Here is a 12,441-nt window from a genome sequence, read left to right as displayed (position 1 = left end):
TAGGTCTCATGTAGTCCCAGCTGACCTCACACATTACTATGTAGATAAGGATGATTTTCCTGGGTACTGGGACTACAGGTGTTTACCCCATGCTGTGCTGCACTGAGAACCTTATCAAGGTGACTTTTTTTTTTTTTAAAGATTTTATTTATTTATTATATATAAGTACACACTGTAGCTGTCTTCAGATACACCAGAAGAGGGCATCGGATCTCTTTACAGATGGTTGTGAGCCACCATGTGGTTGCTGGAAATTGAACTCATAACCTCTGGAAGAGCAGTCGGGTGCTCTTAACCGCTGAGCCATCTCTCCAGCCCCCTCAAGGTGACTTTTAAAAATGTCTTTAAGAGTTACCTTATTTTAGGTGTGTTTGTCCGCACTACACGTATGTACACCACGTGTGTGGCTAACACTAACAGAAGTCAGACACAGGGCACTGGATCCTCTGGAACTGGAGTTACAGATGGTTGTGAGCCACCTATCCATACTTCTCACCCTCTGCCCTCATCCTAAACTCTCCAGCCCAGGGTTCTCTTCCCTTCTCTCAGCCTCTGATTTCTGCATAAGAGACATTTTGGCTACTTGCCCTCTTGGCTGGCTGGCTCGCGCACGCTTGCTCTTGTTCGTTCTCGTTCTCTCTCTCTCTCTCTCTCTCTCTCTCTCTCTCTCTCTCTCTCCCTCCCTCCCTCCCTCCCTCCCTCCCTCCCTCCCTCCCTCCTTTCATCTTTCACTCACCTCCTGGCCTTCAGGTCTGCTGGCCATGTTCAGTCTGGACCCTTCCAGACGCCTCTGGCTGTTCTCTCCCTTATTTCTACAATAAAATCCTTCTCAACTGCACCTTGGAGAGGTCATTTCCTCATTTTCATTCAACTTTGCAGCTCAGGCTGTCCTCTCACCTTCACTGACCCTGCTGCTTCTGGGTCCAAGGGCTAGGATCACAAGTGTAAGGTGATTCCTGCCCACACCCTCCCCACTCACCCCCAAATAGGGTTTTTCTGTGTAACAGTCCTGGCTGTCCTGGAACTAACTCTAAAACACACACACACACACACACACACACACACACACACACACACACACACACACACACCAGGCTGGCCTTGAAATCACAGAGAGATCCACCTGCACCCTGAGAATAAAGGTTTGTGCTATGCTGCCTGGACTGGTTTTTATTTTTTGTTTTTTTTTTTTTAAGTTTAAAAGTGGGCCAGTGAAGTGCACATGGGCATGCATGTGCAGCTGCCAGTAAAAACCAGAAGGATAGGGCTGGGGATTTAGCTCAGTGGTAGAGTGCTTACCTAGGAAGCCCAAGGCCCTGGGTTCGGTCCCCAGCTCCGAAAAAAAAAGAACCAAAAAAAAAAAAAAAAAAAAAAAACCCAGAAGGATTTGGATTCCTTAGAGCTGTAGTCAGTTACAGGTGATTGTAGCCAGGTGTGGGTGCTGGGAACCAAATTCTGGTCCTCTAAAAGAGCAGCTTTTGCTCTTAACTACTGAGGCATTTCTCTAGCCCAAGGGAATTGTAAGGAAGGAGCCTTCAGGGAGCTTGGCGTAGCTGAAATCCTAGCCTAGTGAGCTAAGGCAGAATAGCAGAATAAGGGGAATAATAAATTCAAAGTCAGTCTGCTTTACATGGGCGACTATAAAAATGAAACCTCCAGAAAGAATTGTGGCAGAGGGGTTGGGGATTTAGCTCAGTGGTAGAGCACTTGCCTAGCAAGCGCAAGGCCCTGGGTTCGGTCCCCAGCTCCGAAAAAAAGAAAGAAAAAAAAAAAAAAGAATTGTGGCAGAAGGAAAGAGAGTCATAATTTCAGGCCCAGTGCTTTGCTGTGGCCAGTGACAACCCCAGACTTCAGGAAGCCTATAATGGGGCAAGACAAAACAAAACAACAAAAATACAAATCAAGGGCTGGCGAGATCAGTCAGCACTGACTGCTCTTCCCGAGAACCAGAGTTCCATTCCCAGCACCAATAAGGCTGTCTGTAACTCCAGTTCCAGGGGAGCTGACACCCTCACACAGACACACATACATGCAAAACACCAATGCCCATAAAAAATAAAAATAAAAAGGAGGGGGTGTGTAGGCTAGTGAGACTAGTTCAGCAGGTGAGGTGGCCATCACCAAGGCTGACAATCTTAAGTTCAGTCTCTGGCATCTACAGCAGGGAAAGAGAGAACTGACTATTGAAAGCCCCACCCCCATAACACACACACACACACACACACACACACACACACACACACACACACACACACACACACACTTAACCACCACCATCATGCTTTCCTGCTGAGGACCAATGATATAAAAATGTCCCCAATAGTGGCCTAGATGGAGAGTATGCTACAAGCAACACTCAACATAATCCATTCTTAATAAGGAAATCACTATACAGCAAATAGAGAACACACAGTGTCAAAAAACTAACATTTTTCCATCGAAGAAGAGAAGCAGCTGGGCCTGGTGGCTTGCACCTTTAATCCAGCAGCAGGAAGGCAGAGGTGGGAGGATCTCTGAGTTAGAGATCTGATCTACACAGAGAAACACTGTCTTGCCAAAAGAAAGAAAGAAAGAAAGAAAGGAAGAAAGAAAGAAAGAAAGAAAGAGAGAGAGAAAGAAAGAGAGAAAGAGAGAGAGAAAGAAAGAGAGAAAAGAAAGGAAGGAAGTTAGTGTAAATCCCAGATGAAACCGTGCTGTGGTCCAAATGCTCCCCCTACCTCCAGCAGTTATGGGGACCGAACCCCACCATTCGAGCAAATCCTCTACTGCTGGGGGCACAGCACAAAGGTCCCTGCTCCCACAGGTCTCTAGAGAAACTAGGAATGTTAAGCACACAGGACTCTCTTTCCAATGGGAAAGATGAAAAACCTGTTCTTCCATCCAGAAAAGCTGAGAATTGGACGTGATTAACAGCTGGTGATCTGCATTATCCATTGGGCCAGGACATATCAAGCTCCTACAACCAGGACCAGAAGTCGCTAATGGCCAACTGACCCCTCCACTATTTATAAGGCTGAGACCAGGCCAGACCCTCAGGCCCCTAAGCTAGTGCAGGTAGTGTATCTCTAAAACCCGCGTTCTTTGAAGAAATGGCATTACCCTGAGTTGAGTTTCCATGCATTTACACTTCCTTTGCATCTGGGATTGTATTACACCTTTTCCAAATTATACTGGGCTTAAATAACATCAGGGAATAACCTGCCTGTTCTTACACTCCCTGGGGTCTGCCCAGGTTTTTATTCTGACCTCTTCACGAGGGATGAGTGTGCACCAGCAGGGACCCTCTCCAACACTGAGCTATACCCATACCACAATTGATTTAGTTTTTTGAGACAATCTCTGTCACCCACATAGCATCTTGAACTTGTGATCTTCCTGCCTCAGCCTCTAAAGTAGCTTGGATAACAGACCTGCAACCACCAGGCCCAGTGACATGCTTGAAGCTATCATGACCCCTTAACTACCACTGTAATTATTTGGAGAAGGGTTTCTGAGGAAATGAATCACAGGGTGGGGCCCTGATGTTCATTAGTGCCATCCCCACCCCCACTCCCGACACACGAGGTTTCTCCATGTAGCCCTGGCTGTCCTGGAACTTGCTCTGTAGACTAGGCTGGCCTCTGCCCACTCCCTGGTTCATTAGTGCCTTTTAAAGAAGTATTAGAGATCTCCCTCCATTTTCAGACCTGCCCACCATGAGCAGCACAGAAATGCTGGGAAGAGTTCTCCACAGTGAGCTGGGCTTCAGTCCCCTACTTCAAACAACCCAGTCTGTGCTATTTTGTTACAGCAGCCCAGACAGCTAGGACCTGTGACCTTGGACGAGTCTATGGAGCCCATGCTAAGGTCAAAGGTGAGAGAATAGATGCGGTTCTTACCCTGGCTACCTTTTACAATAACCAGAGAACTTTATCTATTTTTTTAAAAGACAATTTCTGTGTCCCACCTACTGAAATCCAATAAATCAGAATAAGGATTGAGAGAGAGGCAGGAGACAGCCACTGAAAATCTGAGGCCACCTAGGTCTATGTAGCAAGGAAACAAAATATCTGGGACTGGTGGCATTGGCCTGCAATCCTAGCTATTTGAGAGGCAGAGGTACGGCAATGACAGGTTCAAGGCTTGCCTTGTCAACTTAACCAAACTGTTTCCAAGTATAAAAAGGCTGAGGATGTAGCCCAGAAGTAGTATGCTTACCTAGCACAAGGCTGCTGCTCAATTCCAGTATCAAACAGAGCAGATGGTCCAGAGATAGACATCAACCACTGTGAATGTGTGTGTGTGTGTGTGTGTGTCTGTGTGTGTGTGTGTGTCTGTGTGTGTGTGTGTGTGTGTGTGTCTGTGTGTCTGTGTGTCTGTGTGTGGTGTGAGTGTACAGCTATCCCTCAGAGGTACACCCTAGCCTAGCCTAAGGGTCTTGACAAAGATGCTGAGGTAATTCAATAAAGAACCTTCAGGTAGTAACAGATGGACAGTCAGTCAAAAAGACTGAAAACTGAACTATTTCCTCTTACACATACAAATATTAACCCAAAGTAGACTACAGACCTGTAAGCGCCAACTGTCTTTAGAAATGTTAGAAAAAACGATCATGATGCCTTTAAAATCTTTTCCTGTGTGCGGTGTTGGGGTATAAACCTAAGACTTCAAACCTGCTACATAAGTACTTTACTACTGAACTATCCTCCCAACCCATTATGTGTGTTTATTTTTGCCTTTTTGGCTTTCTGTGGAGTCCTGGCCACCACTGGACTCCGAGATCTGGCCTCTAGAGCACTGGCACTGAAGCATCTACCTCCAAGGCCTTGCTTTTTATCTTTCCTAAAAACAGGGTCTCACCCTGTAATCCAGTCTCTGGCCTCGTGATCTTCCTGTCCTCTTGTCCCTGCCTCCCTAGTACCTAGGACTACGGGCCTATGCTGCCATGTTTTTTGCTGTTTGTATGACACTTTTAAGAAAATGAGAAGACATGCATATGCTAACATGCATATGCTAACATGCATATGCTAACATGCATATGCTAACATGCATATACTAACTACTAACGGATTATTTTTTTGGAGGTAAGGCTTCACTGTATAGTTCTTCATCCTTCCCCCATCCCCAGCCAGATGCCCAAGTCTTAGTCTCGAAGGGATCAGGCCATTCCTGGACACTGACATTCAAGTGTGAGATCTGAGTTCAATCCTTTAGAACCACACTACAGAAGAGAACCAACTCCTCTGGACCTCCACGGACAGGCTGTGTACATCTGACCCCATCCTTGTACACTACACATCAGTAAACAAGGCCTGTGGGGGTTCTGTGCGATGCCAATCTCCTCACCCTACCTTGTAAGGTCATCGCGGGGCAGAGCGATTGGTTTGTCAAGATGCCAATTATCACATAAAGACTGTGTGTATGAGGAGCAAGTGTCCACACCAGCATTTGACAGGGTAGAAAATGACAGCACATCATGCATATGACAGCTGCCACAGGCCTCTCTCAAGTCAGGGCAGAAAGGACCCCACAGTGACAAGCAGAATGTGGCTAGACTCATGTGTGCCCTTGTCCTTTGTCCTGGTCATTAGGTTAGACAGACCCTGGTACATGCTATACGTGGCCTTTGTCCAAGTGACTGGAAGAAATGAACTGTTGGGTCTCCCAGGCGCGGGCTTTGTGTTTGCGGGAGAAAGAGATGGAAAGAACATGTAGAAGGCAGGATACAAGACCATCCTGCCATGCAAACACATTGTGTGGGTGGATTATGGTGCCATTTCACAGGAGAGGAGACTAAGACTCCAGACCAGGCCAGAATGAAAGTGCAGAGGAAGGATCATCAAGAGAACATGGTTGTTGCCAGGCAACTGTGGGCAGAACAGACAAAATGCTAACAGCATCACCTTATTTTGTGCCCACTAGAGTTGAACTTCTAGTTTCTCAAGGCAAGAGAGAGTGGCCACCACCTAGGCTTTCAGGTACCAATCCACACTTGGAGCTTTTAAAAAAACAGATTAAGACTTGAGAGATGGCTCAGCGGTTTAGAGCACTGACTGCTCTGCCAGAGGTCTGGAGTTCAATTCTCAGCAACCACATGGTGGCTCACAACCATCTATAATGAAATCCGATGCCCTCTTCTGGTGTGTTTGAAGACAGTTACAGTGTACTTATATAAATAAAATAAGCAAACCTTTAAAAAAAAATTATTTTTATGTGTATGCAGTTCCTATAGGCACCAGAAGAGGGTGCTGGATGCTTTGGAATTAAAGTTTACAACTGTTAGCAGCCACATAGGTGCAGAGACAAGCCCATTTCCCCTACAAGAGCAACAAGTGCTATTAACCATGACTCATCTATCCACGCCCCAAGCCTTTTTTTTTTTTTTTTTTTTTTTTAAATTATAGTTGTCAGGGGTGGAGGAATGCCTTTAATCCTGGCACTTTAATCACGGAACCGAGAGGAAGGACAGTCTAGTCTACATAGTGAGTTTCAGGCCATTCAAAGTTACATACTGAAACTTTTGTTTCAAAATATAAAGAGCCAGGTGGTGGTCTTTAATCCTGGCACTTGGAAGGCAGATGGATCTCTGAGCGTTTGAGGCCAACCTGGATTACTTACAGCCAGGGTCACACTAAAAAACCCTATTTCAGAACAGAAATAACAACACAGAAAAACCCTGCCTCAAAATAAAAACAAAGAAACAATAACAAAAACAAAAGAATAAATGAATAAAAAAAGAAGCCAGGCCTAGTGTGCACAGTGAGCTCCGGGACAGCCAGAGCTACACAGAGATACTGTGTCTCAAAAAAAAAAAAAAAAAAAAGAAAGAAAAGAAAAATAAACCAGGAAATCATGGTGCAAGCCTTTAATCCCAGTACTTGGGAAAGCAGAAGCAGGTGGCTCTCTAAACTGAGGTCAGCCTGAACTACAAATTGAGTTCTAGGACAGGCAGGAAAACACAGAGAGACCCTGATTTGAAACACACACCATCCCTGCCCCCCAAAAAAATAAATTTAGGGAGGAAAAAAATAAGTAAATAAACAGACACATTTACTTATGGGTTTGTGCACACATACTCGATTGCACCCCTTAATCTCCATGTGGCAGTCAGAGGATAGCTCTTAAATCCTTTCCCTCCTTTACCCTGAGGCTCCCTGGGATTGAATTCGAGTTATTGGAACTAACAATCATTCCTCTTTTTTTTTTTTTTTAAATTCTGTAGCCTTTTGTCCCCAACCTTTCTCTAGGTCATTCTTGCAAACAAGGTCTAGAAAGGGATATGGAGGGGCTGGAGGGATGGCTCACAATCATCTGTAATGGGATGGGATGCTCTCTTCTGGTGTATCTGAAGAGTGCAACAGTGTCCTTACATACATAAAATAAGTCTCTAAAAGAAGCGAAGTGGAAACTATGGCTAGACAAGGTTATATATGCTGAGGCAGCAGGTGGGGGTGGGTGCACTTAGCTAAACCTGGTGCAATTTGTTGTTGTTGAGTAGCCCTGGCTGGCCTGGAAAAGCATTATGGAGTATGCATCAAGAACTTATAAATGTAGCCAGAAAGACATCAATATTGAAATAGGTCAATAAACTCATGTACAACAGGAACCAAAAACAGGCAGGGACACACACACAGAGCCCCACAAGAGACTTAATACAAACAAGTTCAACTTCACGTGAGCTTCGCAGGAGAATCATAAATGAGAAGTAAAGCCAGGCAGGCGCGTTGGTACGCACCTGTGACCCAAGGACTCAGCATGCAGAGGTAGGACTGCAATCTGTGCTACTAAAGTCTGAGTCTTTAAAAATAGAAGGAATGAAGGAAGAAATGGGCAGGAGAGAAAAAAAAAGAAAGAAAAAGAAGGAAAATTAGTGAGAGTAACAGGGAAATGGTTAACTTCATTAGTTAATACCAAGTTGGAAAAGTTTCAAGTTCTTGTTTTATGAGACAGTGTTGCTATATCGACCCTACTGGTACCACAGTGAGCCACAATGGCCTGGTTTAGTGATTACCTAATACCTACTTCATTTCTACAAATAAATGATATCCAAGCTAGCAGACAGGTGGGGGGGGGGGAGTGTGCTGTTTCTGGAAAGTTCTAAGGAATGGGATTGCAGAACCCATCTATCTGGTAGTGGAAGTGCTTCACGGACCTGAAGGAGCCATTCTGGTCTAGGAGGCTAAGTGGTCGGGTGTTGCCACATTTTCTACTGCACCATGGAGGGCAGCCTCCATGGATCAGAATATAGGACAGTGATAAGGTAAGCAACAATCACAAGAATAAGAATGGCTTCTTGGGGTTGAAAGTGACACTCCTTCAGGAGGGTCAGAGTCCTATGGTAACTGTAAGCAGATCTCATAAGTCCTAGAAAGTGGAGCCTGAGATCACAGCCCGAGGTCCACCCTCTTGTCCTCCCAAGGCACCTCCTCACAGTGTTGAGCATTTTGAACAACTCTCTGGCTCTCTTGCTGCTACACCAGAAAGCAGACAGGGGTGGAGAGATGGCTCAATGGTTAAGAGCACTGGCTGCTCTTCCAGAGGTCCTGAGTTTAATTCCCAGTAACCATATGGTGGCTCGCAACCATCTGTAATGGGATCTGATGCCCTCTTCTGGTGTGTCTGAAGACAGCTACAGTGTACTCACATACATAAAATAAATAAAAGTCTTTAAAAAAAAGAAAGAAAGAAAATGGAGGTGAATCCATTTCTACCACCTAAGGGACTGGAGAGAAGCCTCGACAGTTAAGAGGCTTTTGTTGCTCCCAGAGAACTTGAGTTTCCTTCCTAGGACCCAGGGATCTGACACCCTCTTCCTGCTTCCAAGGCACCCATACTCTGTGCAATAATAACCACACACACAGACACACATGCGTACACATAAACTCAAAATAAAATAAATCTTTAAAAGAGTGGTGGTGTAAGTCTTTAATCCCAGCACTCAGGAGGCAGAGGCAAGGGATCCCTGAGTTCAAGGGCAGCCTAGTCTACAGAGTGAGTTTTGGGCCAGAGAAACCCTGACTGGAACTCCATCCTCCAACCCGCAAAAAAAAAAAAAAAAAAGGCTCAGAAGAAGTCACAGTGCTTACATAGACAAAGCCTTGGGCTTCATCCCAACACCACATTAAAACAAGAAAAAGCTCAACTGGATATGGTTGGTTCATGCCTGTAAATCCCAACATGCAGAGATACACACAGGACAAGAAGTTCAGAGTCGCCCTTGGCTACACAGGGAATTAGAAATCAGCTTGGCATACATGAGGTTATGTCTAAAAACAAATGACCAGAGAGATGGCTCAGCAGGTAAAGGCACTTACTGCCAAGCCTAATGTCTTGACTTTAATCCAGGGAACACACGGTAGAAGGAGAAAACCAACTCTTGGAAGTTCTTCGACACATGAGCAGTAGTGAGTGTGTATCCATTCCCATTTAAAAAAAAAAAAAAAAAAAAAAGGAAAAGAAAAGCCACTGGCTTCTCTCCATTCTCCAAGTGAAGCCTAGAGAACTAATGTTCATTTAAGTACTGCTGTTTTATCTGTTATCCATGTCTACCCAAAGGGAGAGGTGTGAGATGGGTTGCGGCTAAGTGGGACACGATCTGGGCTGGATCTGTAACACTTCAAACAAGATGAAAAGGGAAAAAGGAAGAAAACAGCAGTCCCAGTGATTGTTTTTAATAAATAAATCTACAAAGGAGAAAAAGCAGAAGCATCCCGAGATGCCACCTCCAAAATGAAGCTACTTGGTCAGACTGTATATTGGCACCTGTCGCTGCCCAGAGTCCAAGATGGGTTGTGTAAGTCACAGTGAAGTGTCTGCTGAGGACAAATATACTAAACTCCAAAGGACGGGCCACTAAAGGCTCAGAAGAGCTATGTTGAGAGGGAAGGTCAGATGTTTTTAATTAACTAAGGCAAGGATGCCAGCGTCGGGCCCGTGGAAACCGACAGTGATACATAAAATAAATGAGTATAAGTTTGAAAAACATTCTTCTCAAGAGCCAAGCCAAACGAATAAGTTTTGAACTGAAACAGAGCGTGTTCCCAAACAAAAAAGGAAAAAACAATTTGCTATTCAGAATCACAGCCAAGAGAAAGCCTATTGCTTGGGAGAGCTAGGAAGAGACGCCTGATCTTTGCCAAGGAAAGACGGGCCCTGGAACTGAGCTGGGCGCGCCCTATTCGCACAACTAAGAAACCTGCCAGAGGCCAAGACAAGCGGCCTGTGAGTGTGACTTCATGAGAGGCAGCTGCCTCTAGGAACATCTCCATGGACTCTTCAGGACTTTGGAAGTTTCTGGCAAGTACTGGATACTAAGTTTACGATGGGATCTTGGAGAATTTCACACCCCGACTGCTTTACACAACGCTTGGTTCACTACTTTGCACTAGCTTTGGCTTCTGAAGTTTCACATGCCAAGGCCTCTCCTGCTTGCTAAGGCCCCATTGGAAGACCAATGAAGCTGAGTCGGCTGCGGTGCTGCACGCTGAACTGGCCAGGAACAGATCGGCGGCCTACCTGGCTTCTCCCAGGACCCGAACCTCTGACTCGTCCCCAGACCCATTCCCGGACCTGAACCTCAGACCTGTCCCCTGGGCTCGTTCCCGAGACCACACGTCATCCTGGCCACAACCCACATTCGGACGCAGGGAGGCGCGTCAGTGCCACCAGCACCCGGCCTCGGGCAGGTGGGCAGGGCCGGCGCGGTGACCCGGTCTCCACGGGTCCCGGCAAGTGACGCCCGGCAGAGGGCGACCCCAGGCCCCGCACTCACCGTCGGCTGCCGCGCGCCCGCGTGGACGTCTACATGCTGGGCCGAGCCAGCGGTCCCTGCTGCCCTACTGCTACCTGGCTCTCAGCGACCCAGCCGCCCGCCACCCCATGGCCGCTCGGTCCAGAGGCCGGCACCACCAAGCAGAGCTGCGCCGCGGATGTCAGTGCGCAAGCGCAGCCCGCACGCATGCGCAGTAGAGCACGTGGGGGGGGGTAGCGCGGCGCACCGCACCTACACAAGACAGGCACTCAAACTTTGGATTTCGCCAAACCCTTTGTAGGCCAAGGATCAGAGGCTGTGAGAGAGAGAGAGAGACGTAACGAGGGAGGGGCGAGGCAAGGAAAGGAGGCGGGGCAGAGAGGAAGTGGGCGGGACAGGGGGAGGAGGAGGGGCAAAGGCAGAGCAGAAGGGTCGCAGCAAAGGAGCTGAAACAGGACGTAGCAGAATAGGATGGGAACAAGGGGGCGGAAGACAGCACAGGAGGGATGGGGCCAAGGTTGGTAGAAAGGGACAGGGCAGACAGTGGGGGAGGGACAGGTTGCAAAAGGGCGGAGCCCAGGGCTGGAGGGACGGAACTAAGGAGACTAAGCGGGAGGGGAGGAGGGGACAAAGGGTGGGGTTGTCCGGGAGGAAGTGGGAGGCGGGGCAGAGGAGGCAGAGGGGGTAGAGGGTGAGGGAGCAAAAAAATAAAAAAAGGAAAAAAGGAAGCCTAGCCTAGCCGAGGAGGGGCAAAAGGCTCTGGCCCAGTTCCTATGACTGTCTCGGCTACAGCAGAGAAAAACACCACCAGATTCTTTCCCTCTTCTTGCCTCCTTGCCTCGCTGTTCGATCTTTATTCCTGTCCTACATCACGCTGTTTGCTTTTTGCTGGCGAGGTCTCCAGGACCATGTAGTCAACGCGGGCCAGCTTGGTGGGAAGGTGGGCCTCGCGACAGATTCCTGTTCCCACCTTGTTCTAAATGGCCAGCGCATGGACCTGGTAGCCTTCAGAAGCAGAACTCAGGTGCCAGCCATGCCTGGAGCATCTGCACTCATTTGGGTCTCAGGCCCACCAGCAGTAACTTGACACCCTTTGGAACTGGCAAAGCCTCTAGGACTTAGGCCTGAAAGTAACAAACCTGACAACTGGCTGATACATTGGTTCGCTACTTTAATCCCAGCACTGAGAGCCCAGGATTTCTAGGAATTCGAGGTCAGCAGGGGGTACGGTAGTGAGAGACTCTGTCTCTAAAAGAAAAAAAAATTCTGATAATTGAGAAGTGACTGTAAACAGCGTGCCTCACCCCCACAGCTTTAAGAGCAGGAAGGAGGGAGGCCATTAACTCACTTTGTAACTGATCCAGGAGTATGCTGAACTGGTGGACACCCAGTTTATGCATCAGACCTTAGACATCCAGCAGTGTGCATACATAGTGCACCTGTAGGTGTTTTGCAGTCTCCTGGCTCCCGGCTCCGTAGTTTTCAGATGGTCACACAATGCTACATTTGTCAAGACTTGGCACCCTGCCATTGCCCTTCCTGTAAAGCCCAATTTCCAGGCACACAGCCTCCATACCTGCTGCAGTCAGGATGTTCTCTGGTGGGAACTCCTGAGACCTGTGTGCTGTCCTTCCAAAAAGAACACATCGATGCAGTGGGGACGAAAAATTGTGGGTAGGGAGGATGGTGGGAAACTGTGGGGATTTCTTAAA

At 47.3% G+C, this 12,441-nt stretch overlaps 1 protein-coding gene across 6 annotated transcripts in view; it reads right to left on the bottom strand.

The window, feature by feature from the left end:
- Nadk (NAD kinase) overlaps window positions 1-12,441 on the bottom strand; it is a 30,614-nt gene extending 18,173 nt beyond the window's left edge. For 2 of the 6 annotated variants that reach the window (XM_039109089.2, XM_006239513.5), the window contains exon 1: window positions 12,306-12,439. In XM_039109089.2, coding sequence (XP_038965017.1) covers window positions 12,306-12,376 — 71 coding nt within the window. In that variant the 5' untranslated portion in view covers window positions 12,377-12,439. Of the gene's footprint in view, window positions 1-10,750; window positions 12,129-12,305 lie in introns of those variants that run through there. The other 4 variants (XM_039109091.2, XM_039109090.2, XM_006239514.4 and 1 more) reach the window with 4 other exon arrangements.

The sequence above is a fragment of the Rattus norvegicus genome, chromosome 5, assembly GCF_036323735.1.
Source record: "Rattus norvegicus strain BN/NHsdMcwi chromosome 5, GRCr8, whole genome shotgun sequence".
Taxonomy (NCBI): Eukaryota; Metazoa; Chordata; class Mammalia; order Rodentia; family Muridae; genus Rattus; species Rattus norvegicus.
The sequence above is the reverse complement of the archived record's forward strand: the minus strand, read 5'-3'. Positions and strand labels throughout refer to the sequence as shown.